Below are 18,996 nucleotides of genomic sequence, written 5' to 3'. Positions count from 1 at the left end.
AACTAATATAGCACCATATGTTAACTAAAATAACTAAAAAAAATAAAATTGTAGTATTAAAAAAGAAAAAGAAAATGCCTAGCTCTGACCAGCCACCTGATTCATTATTTAATTATTTTTCCTTTAAAATATGGGTCTTTGAATCTATTTACACCCACCCATTCCTTGACTGGAAAAACATTAGTACTAAACATTAGTACTAAAAACATTAGTACTAAACATTAGTACTAAAAACATTAGTACTAAACATTAGTATTAAAAACATTAGTACTAAACATTAGTACTAAAAACATTAGTACTAAACATTAGGAAAAACATTAGTACTAAAACATTAGGAAAAACATTAGTACTAAAACATTAAGAAAAACATTAGTACTAAAATCTCAGTCCTCAATTTGTATTTTCATTTCTCAATCTCTGTACATTTTGTGTAAAGTCCTGCCAGTAGCCCTGTGAGTGGAACTGGGCCAGCATGTTTGGAAAGTGAACCCTCAGGAGACCGAAGTTGTAGTTACTGGGAGAGTTCCTTGTTTATACTCTGCCTAAGTGGAGGCTGGAAAGGGATCCTTCTCTTTTAAAAAAAAAAAAATTTTTTTTAACATTTGTTTATTTTTGAGAGACAGACACAGAGCACAAGCAGGGGAGGAGCAGAGAGAGAGGGAGACACAGAATCCAAAGCAGGCTCCAGGCTCTGAGCTCTCAGCACAGGGCCCGATGCGGGGCTCGAACCCATGAACCGCAAGATCATGACCTGAGCTGAAGTCAGCTGTCCAACCAACTGTGCCACGCAGGCACCCAAGGGATCCTTTCTAATCCCAGTGACCATATATTTAACTGAAGTTAAAGTTGGGAGATCAGGGATTTAATATCCACAATGCTCAAAAATTTTGCCCGATACTAAAAAGTATGAATTGTAACCAGGCTGACTATATGTTTAGTAGAACTTAACTGAGCATCAGTGATAAGTGGGGTTCTAGAATGTAATCACATTTCTTAACTGTATTGAGATTCATTTCTTAGCCTCTCTCTAAGTCCAGTGACCAAGTGCATTTGAGTTTGTAAGTGATAATTCAGAAGAATGATTTCTTATTGTGATAACTTTCTCTTTTAGAGGAAAGAAGTTTGAAAAGAGGCATATTGAAGTGTTCACTGACCTCAGCAGCCCATTCAGCCAAGATCAGCTGGATATTATAATCCATAACTTGGAGAAATCTGGCATCTCCCTGCAGTTCTTGTAAGATCACGAGAATAACGTCTGAAGACCAATCCTGTGCTCTCATAATGCAGGGAGTAGGGCCCCTTTCTAAAGCTCTTGGTTCCCTCGAGTCTTCTGTTTGTGCTCAGAGTTGAAATATGTTAGATGACTGACCTCAGCAAACATTCACTGAGTACCCTTAATTCCAGGAACTCTGAGTTTTAATGGTAAGGGGATGAAAGTCACAGTGAAACAGAATTTAGCTCAGTAGTAGATGGTTTGTTCGTGCTTCTTGGACTCAAAGAATTTAGGAATCTTTGGAGGATATTCAGTTTATTTCTTGCTTACATAGAAGACTTTATCCAAACAATTACCAGATTGATGGTTTCTTTTCTTCAGCAGTTCCAGAGTACTGTTTTGCGAGCAGTAGATGTTTTTAAGGTAGAGAGGAATGTCAACCTGAGAATTTTTTTAAACCTGTAGAATGCTTATTTTTTAACTTTTAAATCTAAAGGATACACACACGTACATAAGATGTAATTTGCTTGTGTGTATTTAGGCATGGGGTATGCAGATTCTGAGCAAAAATGTTCACAAAATATCTCATAATTTGTTGCAAGGCAGAGTCCCTCCTTCCCCAGGCATTTACTTTCTTTATCTTCAATCCCTAACAAGAAAGTTCTTTTTCACCACACTAATCCTTCCTGTTGCATTTCAAACCTGTTTTTTCTTGTTTTATTTTTGGTGAAAGCAGAGTGATAATATAGGATGTTGACTTACCAGTCTTCTGAGTACACTCATTTTTCAGACTGAGAGCTATACCAGGAAGCCTCCAGCTCAGAATGGTAAGCCTTCGGCTTCTTTGAAATGCCTGCCGTTGGAAATTAAGAACCTCTCTTGCATGTATGTACCTCTTAAGACTGCTGAGGGGCAGCTCCTTTCTGTAGAACTGTAGAGAAATAGTTCAGAATAACCCATCAGACTGATACTTGTTAAGATAGTACTTCAGAGAAATTAAGTGCTTTTTAAGTGACACTTTTCGTCTTATTGAATTGAAGCTTTCTAAGTACTTCAAAAGCTCTGCCTGGCTTCTGTTCCCTGTTCATAATTTCAGGATGCCTTTACAGGGTTGAAGCATCCTGCACTTCTGTCAATGTCATTGGAAAAGGCTACTTTTTTGTCTGAGTAATACTGCAAAGCGTGTTGAAGGGGAATGTAGCCTTACCACTACCTGCTTATTTGGCTGTTTTTTTCTTGTATTTGTGCTTGTGCTACAGATCTCTGGCATACAAAGTAGAGTTTCTGGTTTTATTGTTTGGTGTATCCCGTGGATGATTGTTGTAATTGGAGTAAACAGAATACCAGCAGGTCTAAGAACCACCGTGTTCTGAGTAGGCTCATTCCTTGGACCTCATTTTTAGTTTGTTCTGTTGGCTACTGAGAAAGTTTATATCTGGCCGAAAGCAGGGTAGAAAGAACTGTTACTGTAACTTCTTTTTCCAGGATTACTTCCTGACTCTTCATGTTCATGTCACTTTTCCCATCTTCCAGGTCTGTTTTTTTGTTTTGTTTTTTTGGAGCAAAAGGGTGTTTTTATTATAGCACCGGGACAGGACCTGTGGGCAGAAAGAGCTGCATCTCTCTTCTAGGTTGTTAATGGAAACAGCCACAGCCTGATGTGAACCCTGTGTCCCATGCCCTGCTCTGTAGAAGCTCTTTATCTGATAGGTCATGCAGGATGTGCGTATCTGTCATGCTGGATATACGTAGACAAAATTAAACAGGAAGCTTTATTTTAATTAGAGCAGATAAAATGGTAAAGAAATCACCTTAAAATAACCAGCCACACAGAGTTGACCAGTAGGTGATGTTGAGGGAACTGAAAAGGTTGCTCTTTGGGTTTCTGGGGGCAGTGCTGTGACACACTGCGGGTGCAGGAGCCTTGCCCTCTCAGGTGACCGAGTCCTCGCTGCATTGCTCACTGGCTGTGGCTTGGCCGGATTTTCCCGTGCAGCTTCGGCTTCTTTTTAGGAAATGGAGGGAGAAATTTGTATCCACCTAATGTGTAGGATTAAATGAGGTTGTTTACATGAAAACATTTATGAAGTACCATGTAGAGAATTATCATAAAATGTGCTTGGTTGGTTGATTTTTCAATTTGTATATTGATTATTGAATATCTCCATGACTGATAACCGCATCTAGTAGTTTTAGTCTCATTTCAAACAGAATGAAACACGGGAAAGAATTGGTTTTACCTATTTCTAGCAATTCACTGATGTCTGTCTGGGAATTCTAAATGTACAGTAATAAAGATAACATTATTTAAGTATATTATACACATTCTGCCATTTAATCCTTAAAATAACATTGAGGGATTATTAAAGGTGTTTATTTTATTTATTTTATTTTTTATTACTCTTCTTTTTGGCTGCCTAGAATATCACCTGCCTTTTTCTAGGAAGCAGTCCTTCCTGCACTTTAACCTCCTGGCTCGAATGAGAGCGAGCATCTTCTAGGTCTGGTCCCCAGGTTATCACTGATCCCTGGCTTGTTTGAATTGAGAGTAGAGCATTAAACACGTAGTCCATTCCTCTTTGGTAGCAGAACCGGCAGTGTGTGCTTGAAAGAGCTCATGGGTGACGCGGAGGGAGCCAGTGAGAGAGTGGAGGCAGCACAGGGGCACATGGAGATGAAATGGACAGTGAGAGGGTTGGGGCGGTCCTTGAGGCATGTGAGACTGCGTCCAGTCATCCGAAGGTCACGTGCCACCCTGCACTTTGAATTATTTGGCTATGTAAACCAAGAAATTCCACTCTTTTAACCAAACCAAAAAGGCTTCGGTCACTCGAAACTGATAGGATATTGGCTAAGGGTGATAAGTGCCATTTGAGAGAGGAGGGATTGAAAGCTCGGGTGAGTGGCATGCCCATTTTCTCATAAGCCAGCGAGCGATAGTCACAGGAGGGGAACCCAGTTTATTATTTGGCTTCAGAGCTTGTCGTATGAACAACTGCCGATCTTTTCCTGATAGTTTGCCATTCCCTGTTGGCAAGGAGGATGGAACCGGGGACAGAGGAGATGGTAGCTCCTGCTTGGACCACCATGGACCCTCCTTTCCTCTAAAAGGAATTACTGAGCAGCAGAAAGAAGGTATTCGGATGGTGAAAAAGGTGATGATGTCTTTAGAAGGTGAAGATGGGCTGGATGAAATTTATTCCTTCAGGTAAGAAGTGAAAACATTGATTCTAACTTTCAGTCATAGCCATATAAATTTCTCTTTTGATCAGAGGGCTCCCTAATTAGCCACTCTTGAATTAGCAGTTATTCTGTAAGAAATATTCTGATTTTTATGGACGAAATGGTGTACCAATCCCTGATCCCCTTTAAGTTTTTTGAGTAGTTAAGGGTATATATGCTCTAATTTGTTTTCCTCAATCACAATTTTAAAATATTTCTTGTGAAATATAATTGACAAACAGTACATATTGATTTTCTAAATATAGACACCCTTGAAATATTGTAGGTAATAGAATTTTAGAAATTGAATGATAGTTTCCCAAGGGGTTGGCAAAGGAATCAGTGAGGAATCCTGTAAAGTGACGTTTCCTGTCATAACGTGTATTCTTACTGTAGCATGTGCAAATATATATTCCTAAATTGTTTATTTCAAATTTGGACATGGCTTGCTCTAATGCGAGAATATGTCTTAAGTTAACATATTCACCATGGTATCATAAATAAAAATTGTAAGCCAATACAAATTAATGTTAAAAAAGTTTATTTTCCTGTATCATGGCAGGGAGGGAAATTACTGTCTGTGTATGTGATGACACTCACAGTTTGAAGCTACTTTGGTGTTGGCTCTTCTGTGAAGATGTGGACCAGAACTTTGCCATCTGATACAGTAGCCGTTATCCACATGTGGCTATTTAAATTTAAATTCATTAAAATTAAATAAAATTAAAAATTCAGTCAGTCACACTAGCCACCTTCCAAGAGCTTGCTTCATAGCCTATTGGATTGGCACGGTTAGAAATAGAACATTTCTATCATTGCAGAAAGTTGTACGGGAGAGCACTGGGCTAGACTTGTTCTTATCTAGACTTCTACTTGGGGAGATTTAAATCTACTGCAAAAATGTTCCATTTGTTCTCAGATGTTATGTATTAGATGCTAGTCTTTAGAACTTGCCCTGGGACAGAATTCAGACCTCATGGTGATTTTAATGTCACTCAAACTAGTGAGGTCCTATGGACAGGTTAGACCTGGTTCAGACCCATTCATCCCCCAACAAATCCAAAGCCAAGGAGTATCATAAACTTTGCAAACAGGGCAGCAAGTAGAATATCTACTGTTCATTTTAGACTATTTCTGAAAGTTGGAGCCTCTTGAAACCTTTTTGTCCATAACTCTGAATGATGTCAGATAATTCTCTTTACCTTTTTGTAGATCTGTTTTTCATCTGTACTAGGAGGATTGATCATAGTCTGGATTATGTGCTTTGAGTGTTTGGTCATTGATTCCTTTCTCAGTGAATACCACAAATTCCACCTATCTCCTCCAATCTTCTCTGCTGTGTTTGATTAGGGACCAGATAAAAATAGAATTGATCTTGACTTCTGTTCAAATGAAGTAGCACTCTGCGTTGTGTTTGCTACTTCCCAATTCTCCATCCCCATCTATAAAAAGCCTAGAGTTATCCGCTTTACCTTAAGACTAAATATGGACTAAATTCCTTTATCCCTTGGAGAATATTTAATACTCTCTACTATGTGCATATATATGTGCTTTTTATTTAAGGGTGATTGGAATTAACTAATAAATTATAGAGTTATGAACAGTGATGTTAAAGGATGGTACCTATCCTTTGATATTCTGGAGCAGGGGTTCTTATCCCCAGGGTCATGGTTTTCAGGGAGTTGGTGAACCCTTTAAATTGTGGGCAAACTCTTATGGGTGTGCTTTTATCATATCCTCAAAATATTCTTGGTCCTGAAAAAAATGTTAACCACTGGCCAAGTTGAAAGAGAAGATTGAGTAGGGGAAGAAAGAGATGCTCTTTTTTTACCTGTCAGTAATGTAATTCAGCTTCTTCCTAAGCCAAATCAGTTGTATTCTGGCTGTCTCCTCACTTGGGGTTGTCATTTTCCTGCTGTCCCCTGCTGTTCCTCCTTATCATCAACGACAACTCAGTTCTCATTCTAGAAAACTTGAGTGCATCATCCAGTGCAAGTTAATGTTTTAAAATTGTTGCTTTTGGTGTGTGTGTGTATATAATTTTTTTTTTTTTTTTTTTTTTTTTGGTGAAGTGAGAGTCTGAGACAACTGTGTGTGTTTAAGAAAACTGAGAGGTATTCCGTCCCTTGGCTCTGCACACTGACCATTGGCTCCAATTTGGCTATAAAAATTGTGGCTTACAAAGCGGTGAGTGATACATTCACATTTTTTAAATTTTATTTTTTTAACGTTTGTTTATTTTTGAGAGAGGTAGTGTGAGCGGGAAGGGGCAGAGAGAAGAGGAGACACAGAATCCAAAGCAGGCTCCAGGCTCCGAGCTGTCGGCACAGAGCCCAACGCGGGGTTTGAATGAACGGTGAGATCATGACCTGAGCCAAAGTTGGACACTCAACCGACTGAGCTACCCAGGTGCCCCCATACATGTTTTTTCAAGCAATGTGCCAGGCAGGCAAATATGCTTATTTAAGGAACTGACAATTCATGTGTGGGTTATTCAGTACCATAATTACTGCTTCTCTAACTGCTCTCCTTGTTCCTCCCATCTCTATTTAGCTTTTATGTAAAAAGGCATATTAGGAGAGGAAGTTTTAAGAATTGTCTATAATCCAGGTTAATTCCCTCCTGTCTCTCTTTTTCGTTTCTTTCTTTTTTTTTTTTTGAAGGGAACAAAATGGAACACATCAAGTCATGTCACCGTAGTATCATAGCAGAACTATAGATATACACTAAAGGAGTCCAGAGTTTTGGACACTCAGTCTCACCCAATCCGGTTATTAATGATCTGGTAGTAACAGTATCCATGACGTATCAAAAAATACTGATTTGTCGGGGCACCAGGCTGGCTCAGTCAGTGGAGCACGCAACTCTTGATCTTGGGGTTGTGAGTTCAAGCCCCATGTTAGGTGGACATTACTTAAAATCTTAAAAAACATTGTGACTTGTTACTCAGAAATTGCCTTTTGTTATATATGCATGTTTGTACATAAGAGCACGCTTTTAGAAATAAGGTGCATTTGGTAGTTATTTGATGGGATTCCAGTTTCAGTATGAGTCTGTGCTCCATGTTTTCCTGTGACTCTGCTTGCCTTTTTTTCTTAAACGTACAAACTAAATACATAAAAAGATTTAAGTATAGAAAATATACAAAAACATATGTTTATATATTCAGATGTTTTTGTATATTCTAAGACTTAATCCCAAAACACATGCTACACCTGTGAAAACCTTGGATGCACTTCTTTGTTTCAGCTGCCGTCAAGGCCTAGAATAGAATGCAGTCTCGTCCTGTTCTTTTTTCGAGTTTCCTTTTCAGATTTCCTTACTGATTTCTGGCTCCTGATAGATGGCTCTCCCTTTCTTCTTTATTGGAAAACTGTAGTAACAAATTGTATGGTCCCATTTTATTAGCCTGCAGGTTTTGTATAAAAAGTATTTATGTACATACAAATACTAATAGGTATCTGGCAGTTACCTTGGGGGGAAAATGAAATGTAGAGAGAGTTATGAAATAAACTTAAAATTTCCACAATAGGCAAGAGCAAAGCAGTTTAGCTAGAGTAACTGTTCAGAATTTTTTTCCTGTAGAGAGTAGATTTGATTTTCATTTTTTATTGATTAAAATCCTGGCTTTCTTTGTTTTCCCTTTATTTTTCTTTTTGGAAATAAGATTATGCAGGAGAAAGTTAAAAAGTCTTGGACAGTTGTGGATGCAAGAACCCTAAAAAAAGAAGATATACAAAAAGAAACAGTTTATTGCTTACAGGATGACGATGAAACGGAGGTTCCAAAAGAGGACACTATTCAAGGTACGCCAGCAAGAGTTTTCACTTGTGTCTAAAAGAGGTTTTCGAAGGCCAATGTGAGGCCGATGAGGATCTCTACTGTTATTTTTTGGAGATACTTTTCTGAGTACTAGAGACACAACTATTGGCGGGGTCGGTGAGATGCTAGGTCCTAACTAAATGTAGCTCATCTGTCAGGACCTAGGCAGGACCGTTCCCAGGAGGGCACCCGGGCACTCCATCTGAGTTTGAAACGCCCTCAAGGGACAGGAGTTAATACTTGGTTTTATTTATTTATTTATTTTTTTTTTTTTTAGTTTTTTTAAAGGTTTATTTATTTTTGAGAGAGAGTGAGTGCACGCGCGAGCTGAGCTGGTGGGACAGATGATCTGAAGTGGGCTCTGCACGGACAGCAGAGAGTCTGACGTGGGGCTTGAACTCACAAACCGTGAGATCATGACCTACACCGAAGTCGGACGCTTAACTGACTGAGCCACCCGGACACCCCTGCTTGGTTTTATTTTAAAGTTGGAAACATACTAGCTAGGAGAATACTTTTATTGATGTGACTGAAGCAAGTTGTTTTGTTTATTTTACTTTTTATTTCTATGGTGATTAGTCGTCTGAGTGCCAGTTTCAGGCATTCTGGATCTTGCCAGCTTTCTCCTTTAAGGTAATTTAGGGGATCTGGAACATTTGTGTTCATCATATGGCTTTATGTTTGCTGGATGTTTAAAGTTGTACTTCATACATTATATCCATTTGATCTGTATGGCGTGTCTAGACAGCATCTCTATCCAGAGGGCTTAGGAACTAGCTGAGAGTGTCTGAGTTTTCAAGAGCTAAAATGGCAAGATACCAAATGATGGGTTAAGGTAGAAACTAGAATCTTTAGATAAATTAATTGCCAGGCTTTGTGATGCCCAGTATAGTTTTAATTTGCAAAGCACTAATATGCTTGTGTATATTTATATGTGTGGTGGGGGAGAGTGGTTAAGGTGATGGAGATTGTGATTCCTTTCTTCTGGTTACTTATGGGTAGAAAATGTAATTAGGATCCTGCAGTCCCTACTAATTCAGTTTTGTAGTGTGGTTAAGAAGTCGAGTTTTGGAGTCAGACCCGAGTTAGAATCATGGCCCCCTCACTTGCTAATCTTATGATCCTCATATAATGACTGAAAAGAAAGCATGGTTAAGTGGAGGACTTCTCAGTGATATCAAGTAATAGGGTTGATGTGTTGGGCATACACAGTTTAGTACTTGGCAGTGGTAGCTAATAGCCTGAATTTTCTCTTTTAATCACCACAACAGCCTAATGAAGCGGGCGTCCCACTCTTGTTAATGCCATTTTACAGATGAAAGAATTGAGGCTGAAAGACATTCATTAACGTATTCAAAGTCATGCAGCTAGCCACTAGCAGAATCTGAACCCAGGACTGTCCTACTTCAGAATCTGTTTCTATGTACTCTTCTGAATTAGGAAGGGCTTTTTGAATGACAGGCGGACTAGTTGATGCTTCATTTTGAAATCAACCTGGGGCCGTTTATAGTTTTGAGGCACAGAGTGTCACTGAGGCTGTGTGTTAGGAAGATTAATATGACAGAGACAAGCACCGGTTCTTTTGGATGCAGCAAAACACCAGCTCTGTTTGGGCAAAAAGGAAATGTATTGGCAGAGCAATGGAGAGGGAAGGGTTAAGCATTGTTTGAGTGCAGAGAGCGCGGTGAAGCTTTTGTCTCGTACCTTTGTGTGGTTACCACGTACTTCCTTTTCTTGCCCTCCCCTTTCTACCCCTAATGTGTAGACAGAGGTACTAGCATACATATGTGTGCAAAGGAACATGGTTACATGATGCAGTCTATTCTATATGTCTTGCCATGTACAAAATTTATATACTGATTTGCTCTTTCAGTAAATGAACCAGAAAATACAAGGCAGTTTTAATTAGACTTTTCAAGTTAAAAAATTCAAGTAAGAAGATGTCTGATGACAGAAAAGGGTTATGAAAAACATTTGGCTTAGACACCACTCTTAATCATGTGTGCCATACATTCCCTTGATAATTTTTTGTTGGGATTTTTGTTTTCATCACCAGCTTTTTTTAAAGACATATATGAAAACACAAGTGTGTTTCTTTTTCATTAAATGCATGGCATCAGCAGATTGACAGGAACAGATAAACACAGGATCATAGAATCTACCCCAAACACACAAATTTGTTTCTTGGAGTAAAGATACATGTGCTTTTCTTTCCATTTACCCAAGGCCAGAATCCTTTCATTTTGATGATCCTTCTGTCTCCCAAACATAGGAGACTGTGTATTGAAAGGGCATGACCTTCCCTAGAACAGAGGCCCTGGAACAGCATGGGAGTTATTTTTAAGAAACCGAGAGCCTATATTTGTATGAATAACTAAAGTAATTAAAAAGAAAAAAATAGATAATATAATCCCAGAAATGAAGTAAATTTAAATACAGAGAAATAGCCAACTTATCAATTCAATGTTCCTAAATAGAAGAATTTTGGCTTCTTCTATTAGGTATTTGTGTCTCCAGCATGCATTTTTGAGAACATTTTATTCTGAAAATTTCCTTTGGGCATTTTTCTCTTCAGGTCTCTAGGTTTCCGAATAAATGTGTTCTTGTTATTATGTTTACAAATCATACTTGTACTTTAGTCAACCATGGTTTATCTTTGGAGGATAACTAGTACATTATATTTGCTACATTCTTCTGGGCTGGATAATCATTAAGGTAACTAGATTGCAGAAGATGCTGCTTAAAGAATGTAATTAGATTTTAATCGTCTCTGTATCATATATGGTGTTTGTGTATCTGCTGCTGCTTTCCCCCACTGGTCACAAGGGGCAGTGATTTGATTCCTGGGAACAGTATAGGGAGGCTTGATCTGGAGCATGCTTGTATTGCTAATGTGTGCGTCAGGCTAATTTCAGCTTGTAGAAAATGAGGCCCCATATGCTTAACAGATGCTCTTCTCTTGTTCTCCAGGGTTCCGCTATGGAAGTGATATAGTTCCTTTCTCTAAAGTGGATGAAGAACAAATGAAATATAAATCAGAGGGGAAGTGCTTCTCTGTTTTGGGATTTTGTAGATCTTCTCAGGTATAGTACTTATCCTACTCACTGTAAACAAAGTAGATGAACGTTTTTCTTACTATTGTTTGAGATGGTTTGCTTTTGGTTGGTCCTTTTATTTACAATGTGTATTCATTTCACTTTTAGGTTTTTGCAGTGTAGTCTGGGGATTAGTGTTAACTATCTTCAGTTTTTGAGTAGAGGAACCAAGATGTAGAAAAGTGAGAAATCTTGGGATGAATCAGAGTAGGTTCCATTAAAAGTCACTTCTTAGCTTTGCTGTGGATCATAGCTCACAGTAGCTTTAAAGAATCATCATAGTTCTTTGCTATTGTGTTGCTTTCTCTAAACTGACTTATAATAGAGTATTTTAGAGCAGTGAAGGTCTACTCGGGTTTTGGATGACCCCGGGCCTCTTAACAGTATCATTGCTTTATGCCAGTCGCCCTTGTCAACATCCAGCAAAGAGGTGTAGGATCTGAAATCCATCCTTCAGTCATACGTTCTTTAGACCACGGTGCAGAGATACTCAGAACACACAGGGGGAAATGCAGTAATCCACTGAGGGCCATGGGATAGCATATACTGTCCTAGAAAGGGTTTATAAAGGTTCCTGGATTTCTTAGCTTAAATGTTCTTAAGGTCGGCAACCAGAGAAAATGAAGAAGTGTGTCTTACAGTGTGCCTTTTAGGCTCTGTAGGGATAAAATGATGCTTGTTGGTTCTAGAAAAACTCAACTGAGGGGCGCCTGGGTGGCTCAGTCGGCTGAGCGTCCGACTTCGGCTCAGGTCATATCTCACAGCTCGTGAGTTCGAGCCCGACTTGAGCCCCGCGTCGGGCTCTGTGCAGACAGCTCAGAGCCTGGAACCTGCTTCAGATTCTGTATCTCCCTCTCTCTCTCTGCCCCTCCCCCACTCGTGCCATGTCTCTGTCTCTCAAAAATAAACATTAAAAATTAAAAAAAAACAAAACAACAAAAAAACCAAAAAACTCAAGTGAGAATTGTAATGGAAATAAATATTACCCAGTGTACTGGATTTGAGCTTTTTCATGTTGCTCTGGGATAGAGTCTCTGAGTACTCTGAGTCCCTGAGTGTTAGAATAATTCAGCGAGGGTGGGGAGATGTTTTCCATGATATACCCGAACTGTTGGATACGTTTTTAAACTTCGTAAGTTGAAAATTGGGAGTACTTACTGAAAGTTGATAAGATTTTCATGGTGAAAATAAATACCTTTTGGAAGTTTAGAGTTTCTACCGAACAATTCTCTAACAAATTACACTGAATATGCATTTCTTAAAAATAAAAGCATTCACTTTGGGGGCTCTACAAGCTTAAAATTTATGGTTGTTAATGGCAGTGCCTCGAAGTCTTTCCATGAAGTGGAACCTTCCTTCAGATCTGTGTGTAAAAACTGGCCTGTTGGGAAGTGGGTCTGCTTGATTCTAGGTAGCTAGAAAAGACCTATCCAGAACACCAACCCAATATTCACGACCCAAGAAATTGAAGTCACCTGGGCCAGGGTGGGACTGGGAGGCCTATTTAGTTAAATGACAAAGCGAAAAAGAGTGGGCTAAACAAAAAGTACATTTTTCCATTTTAAAAGACTTACTTACTACCTTAAAATTAACTTTTAAGTCATGGCATGTCCTCTAAATCAAACTTGTGTTGTTTTTAAGCCCTAAATTATTTCTATCTTAAGTACAACCTCAAATGGTACATTGAAGATAATCATAATAGCCACCATTTATTTGAGTGGTTATAATATTCCATTCAATATACTATGTATTTTATGTAAATTCCCATTTAATTCTTAGTACAACCCTCCTAGATAGGTGTCAGGATAATATATTTTATACATTTGAAAATTGAGTATGTAATTGGCCCAAGGTCACACTGGAAGGTGGTAGAAACTGGTTTTGAGTGAGGTCTCTCTGACTTCAGAGCCTATGTCATTAATCAGTCATAATCTGACCACCACCAGATGAACAAGCTGATTTTTTGAATATTTTTCATCCCTGCTTTCATCTATTATCTTAACAAATGCATACACACCCTCTTAAGAGCAAGATGTTTTGGGGCACCTGAGTAGCTCAGTTGGTTAAGCATCTGACTTCAGCTAAGGTCATGATCTCACAGTTCGTGAGTTCGAGCCCCACATCGGGCTCTGTGCTGACAGCTTGGAGCCTGCTTCAGATTCTGTGTCTCCCTCTCTCTCTGCCCCTCCCTTGTTCATGCTCTGTGTCTGTCTCTCAAAAATAAATAATAAACATTAAAACATTAAAAAAAAAAAAAGAACAAGGTGTTTTCCATAGCAACTAAGTATGTACCTTTTAACAGACTAATAATTATTTTTAATAAGATCACGTATTTTTCCATATTCCCTTAACATAAGAGAAACTAATATTTCTGGATTGAATTGAGGTGAACATTTTAATTATATAAAATAGGTTTTTAGCCTTGGAATTTTTTGGTGTTCTTTTTTTTTGTCTTTGCAATTGTGAAGTTGCAAATTAACTCTTGTCTCTTTTTTTTTAAAGTTTATTTATTTGTTTTGAGAGAGTAGGGGAGAGGCAGAGAGTGAGGGAGACAGAGAGAATCCCAAGCAGGCTCCTTGCTATCAGTGCAGAGCCTGATGCAGGGCTCGATCTCACAACCTGGAGATCATGACCTGAGCCAAAATCAAGAGTTGGGTACTTAACTGACTGAGCCACCCAGGTGCCCTGCAAATTACTGTTCTCTTAAATTTTCAATTTACTTCCCCCACATTGTCAGTGTTCTGGGTATCTATATAATGGGTAAGAATTTTTTTTTATTTAAAAAAAAAATTTTTTTTTAACGTTTATTTATTTTTGAGACAGAGAGAGACAGAGCATGAACGGGGGAGGGTCAGAGAGAGGGAGACACAGAATCTGAAACAGGTTCCAGGCTCTGAGCTGTCAGCACAGAGCCCGACGCGGGGCCCGAACTCACGGACCGCGAGATCGTGATCTGAGCTGACGTCGTTCGCTCAACCGACTGAGCCACCCAGGTGCCCCTTTAATGGGTAAGAATTTAATGAGAACTTCCCCCACATGTCTGGTTGTCCTTTGAGAAGTCATTTAAGTGCCTTAGGAAAAGATATCATTAACTGTTCTTTAATCAAGAAGCATTACAGATTTTTTTTAAGTTTATTTATTTACTTTGAGAGAAAGAGAGTGAGCGAGCAGGGAAGGGGCAGAGAGGGACAGAAGGAGAGACTCCTAAGCAGGCTCCGTGCTGTCAGCACAGAGCCCTACATAGGGCTTGAACTCATGAACCATGAGATCACGAACTGAGCCAAAATCCAGAGTCGGATGCTTAACCAACTAAGCCACCCAGGTGCCCCTATTACAGATTCTAATAGGAGGGCAAATCTATATGAACGTAGCAAACTTTTTAGTTTTAAGATAGGATTATTCCTTTATTTCTTTAAATAATGGTTTTCAAATGGAGACTAGAAGCGGAGATGGAGGGTGTTTGAATTCTGTGGGCAAAACCCTCACACCTTTGAGACTCCATCTTCTCGAGCTGCTGTTATTGTAAAAGCGTTCAGGTTCTTGGCTTCAGAGGCAGGAGGGCAGAAGAACATTTGAGAAGCACTGCCTTGTATGGCACAGGGCACGTTCTTACAGATAAGCTCCAGGCTCGAGATTACATAGAGGAGAGAGAAACTGATCTTGGTCAGTAGATACAAGTGGTTGGTTATGATAGTAGGCACTCTTCAGTATTTGTTCCCTAATCAGGTATTGGTACAGCTGCTTTGACCCATCTGATACTCTGCCAGAGAAGTAATTGAACTTAAAGGGGGACAAAAGGACATGCAATACTTCTTTTTGGTTTCACTAGTTTCCCTTCCCAGTGCGGCTCCTGCCTCTCTAATTAGTTCTTCACTCTGGTCTCTTTGCAGTTTATCAGGTGCCTCATCATTGTTCTTGGGATGAAGTGTAAACCACTTAACTCTGCAAATAAGAGACTTCTTTGATCTTTCCTAATCTTGCTAATGTAATCTTTCACCTCTCTCCTTGCACTGGGGCACTGCCCTACAGAGGCAGTTCCTCAAATGTGTTACATTTTTATGTCATTCCATACTTATTCACACTAGTATCCCTGCCCAAGATGCTTGTGCTAGATTTTTCTCTGAGTTCCTGCGCATCCTTTAAGTCCTGACCTCAGTGTCACCATTTGCAGAAGCCTGCTCTGACCCTTCATGACCGAGTTAGATGCTCCGTTCATGTGCCTTTGTGGCCCTGAGTTACAATACTGTATTCTTGTGCTTGTGTAGTGCTGGAGCATAGCACTGCGTTGCAGTTAATTTCACATTTGTCTGAGCTCCTTCAGACAAGACTACATCCTGATCAGTACTGTGTTCACAGTGCTCAGAACAGTGTTTGACATATGCTTGGAATTCACATATTTATTGTGTTGAGTTGGACCTCAAGCAATAAGTTTGTTCTAGCCCCTGTGAATGTTTTTTACTAAGAGCACTTAGAATAGAATTTCTTAATAACTGTGGCATTATGGCTATACGTGTTACTTACTTTGGATCAAAACCAGTTGTTTTCCTTACTTAACTCTTGTAGGTCCACAGAAGATATTTTGTGGGAAATCAAGTCCTAAAGGTCTTTGCAGCAAAAGATGATGAGGTAAGTTGACAGTAAGCCTTTGAGGTAGTGCCACAGAATTGAATTGTCATTTTAAGTGAGTTGTGTGGGGCTATTTGTGGTTTAAAATGACGTTAATTCTTGCAACAGCAGTGGGAAAGTTCACTGACGTTTAACTCTGAAAATGGAGACATGATAAATGAATTTGTCATAGCATGAGCACAAGGCCTGAGAACATAGTCCTTCAGTTGGAGACCAGGTGAGTATTAAGAACAAAAACATTTGAACAAATGCATTTAGGTATGGGAGTCTCATGGTCAGATGTTCAGGAGGCTTGGGGTCAGGTTGCCATTTTCATTGTCATATACACTGGACATTTAGCGCTGGCTTTAGCATTCTGGAGCTGAGCTTTCGTGATTCACTGGACCACCTCCCTCTCTGAGAAATTCATCTGTGCACCCTTTGCTCTTTCTTTGTGCTCTTTTCCCACCTCTCCAAGAGATTCTGTTTTCAAGCTGGTCTGTGCCTGGCTAACAACTCATGACTCTTGCATCCTACTGTCACCTCTCCCCTCTCTGTAAATGGTTTCCACTCAGCCTCCAGGTTGGAACGTGTCATTTGGAGGTGTGATCTTGACTGGAATATTGCAGTCTAGTGTCCATTTAAGGCTACTTAAACAGGTATTGGGGTTCCAGAAGTATTTGCATTTGATGTTAGTAATCTGGATGTAGAAGGCTTGTTTGGGGTATGGGGAGGGCAGTGGTATAAGTACTTGATCTAGCCTCTTGGGCCCTTTTCTGCGTCCTCCTCACTTCTGAGGGTTACCTGGCTGTTGACCTGGTAAGTAGGCATGCCATTCTCAGAACAGTTCAGTTAGGAGAATTGGTTGCTTTCCCATCAGCACTGAATGGGTTTGTCATTAGAGCACAGTAGGCATATGTCAATTCTGGTTTACTTGAGAATCCAAGTTTATGGGTTTTTCCTGAATCAAATCCTCTTGGGAATTATGTGTGTCTAGAATATATTGTTGTCATAGCTTAACAGCATTTTTAACTTCTGAATTTTAACTCCAACTTAGCATCCCTTCACACAGACAAAATTCTGATCACTTCATGTGATTGCCAGTATGCAGTGAAGACCGTTGACAACAGCTTTGTGGTACGGCCTACGTGATTATCTTGACTTGCTAGCTGAGGGCAGCCTTGTGTCATGTATAATTCCAGTCCGACCTCACACAGACCCCGTATCCTTGGGTTACTTTGAGTCACTCAAAGGAAAAAAAAATCCTCTTCTAATGGCAAAGGGCCACTGTGTGGTGTAAGTTCTTGATGTCCTAGTCAAAGAAGAGTATTAACTAATTGGAGCTTCTGAGATAAGCAGAGGAGGAAGGGACATACAATTATGTCATGATGACTTCCAATAAAAGGTTGTATGGAAAGAACTTCCATAGGTGGGTAGGGAAGTAGGAGGGATGACAGACATGAGAGCCTTCTTCCATGCATTAGAGGGTTGTTATGTGGAACGGAAAATAAACTAGGTTTCCTGCCAACAAGTGGTGGTTTTGTTCAAAATGAAGAATTACTTTGTCAACAAGGATTACTACCTCCAAGTGGATTGGTTTCTTGTGAGATGGTTGGATCTCCATTCCTGAATGTTTCCCAGCAGAGTCTTTATTTCCACCAGCCAGATTTTGGGGAGGGAGTTTTGTCAGCATGTGGGTTGTTAAACTAGATGAATGCTGTTGTTTTCCAACTCAAATATTCTATGATTCCGTGAATAATTCCTTTTAAAAATATGTTTTCTCTGCTCATGAACATATAATTATTTTTGTGTATGGAGAATCTACACTTGTACGTGATTTGTACTGTGTGTGGAGGAGAAAGGGAAGAGGAAGAGAAAGAAATGGAGCTTTAGTTGAGTTTCCCACAGGTGTAGCGTTGTGTTTACAATGTCACAGTCATCCCTGACCCCATCCTTCCTTCAGTATCCCAGTTGGTTCCGTCAAAGACACCCAGATAGAAATTTGCAGACAAATTAGAGGTAATCTCTTCCTCAGACTCCCATTGTGTTTACCGGTCTATTGGGACTTGTTAGACTATACAAGTTCTGTATTTGGTACGTATGTCACTTCCTGTTAGTAAAGAATGTATTAGCTCAGTGAGATCAGGGACTCATCCTTGTTTTTTTATAGGACCTAAGACATTGTGTAGCAAAGAGTAGGCACTAAGTAAATATTCCTTGAATTGAACTAAAAAGGTAATGAATCTGTCACGAAACCTATAGAGGATTTTGATGAAAAGGTATTGAGGTTACAGGTTTTTAGTGGAGGAAATGAAAATCTACATAGCTAACTTTGATAAAGGTTAACTTTAACATTGAGAAAAGTACAGACAATGTGTTTGGGAGTTATGGAGAGGGAGAGTGAAGCAAATCTAAAATGGAGAGGGTGTCACATTACTGGGCCGTGAAAATCGGTTAGGAGCTCAGAAGACAGATGTGGAGAGGGCATTCTAGCTAGGAGGAAACTATAAGAACAGAAAGCCACAGAGGACGGAAAGTGCAAGGCTAGTCCAGGAGTGACGGACAGACCCCTGAGGCTAGAGGAGTGGGACCTTTGGAGATTCTTAGGGAAGGGCCTGACATGATCAGCTCTGAACTGGAGAGGCAGCGATGGAAAAGAAGATAGATTTGAGAGACAGTGCAGAAGTAGAATTGGCTGAGTTTGCTGAACATGTGAAGGTGAGAGATGAGTCAGGTGGTATGACTAAAAACTTTGAGGCTTCTCGTTTGGTTGATTGGGAGATGGAGCTCGTGAAGTAGGGAGCACTGGAGGAGAATGGGGGAAAGATAGTAGTTCATTGTTGGTCATGAACAGTTTGCAATACCTGTGGTCTAACCGTATGAGCTATCTATCGGCTAGTAGGCAATAGAAGCCTGGATTTTAAAGTCTGGATTCAGTTTTAAAGCTGAATATACAGATTCTGATTCATCAACTCATGGGACTGGGTAAAATAATCCCCAAGTAGAGTTTCAGAGTGAGAGAAGGAGAGAAAAGCCAAG

The 18,996-nt window shown here is 39.6% G+C and overlaps 1 protein-coding gene across 3 annotated transcripts in view; it reads left to right on the top strand.

The window, feature by feature from the left end:
* Positions 1–18,996, top strand: part of XRCC5 (X-ray repair cross complementing 5) — a 90,115-nt gene that overhangs the window by 8,977 nt on the left and 62,142 nt on the right. For all 3 annotated transcript variants that reach the window (XR_007454288.1, XM_049614937.1, XM_049614938.1), the window contains exons 5-10: positions 1,112–1,234; positions 4,230–4,421; positions 6,508–6,622; positions 8,103–8,241; positions 11,228–11,340; positions 15,916–15,978. Coding sequence is in view for 2 of the 3 variants with exons in the window: in XM_049614937.1 (XP_049470894.1) it covers positions 1,112–1,234; positions 4,230–4,421; positions 6,508–6,622; positions 8,103–8,241; positions 11,228–11,340; positions 15,916–15,978 (745 nt within the window). In the remaining variant the exon portion in view is untranslated. The remainder of the gene's footprint in view (positions 1–1,111; positions 1,235–4,229; positions 4,422–6,507; positions 6,623–8,102; positions 8,242–11,227; positions 11,341–15,915; positions 15,979–18,996) is intronic.

Source organism: Panthera uncia (assembly GCF_023721935.1).
Source record: "Panthera uncia isolate 11264 chromosome C1 unlocalized genomic scaffold, Puncia_PCG_1.0 HiC_scaffold_3, whole genome shotgun sequence".
In the NCBI taxonomy this organism is placed as follows: domain Eukaryota; kingdom Metazoa; phylum Chordata; class Mammalia; order Carnivora; family Felidae; genus Panthera; species Panthera uncia.
This window is presented reverse-complemented; position numbering and strand designations above follow the sequence as displayed.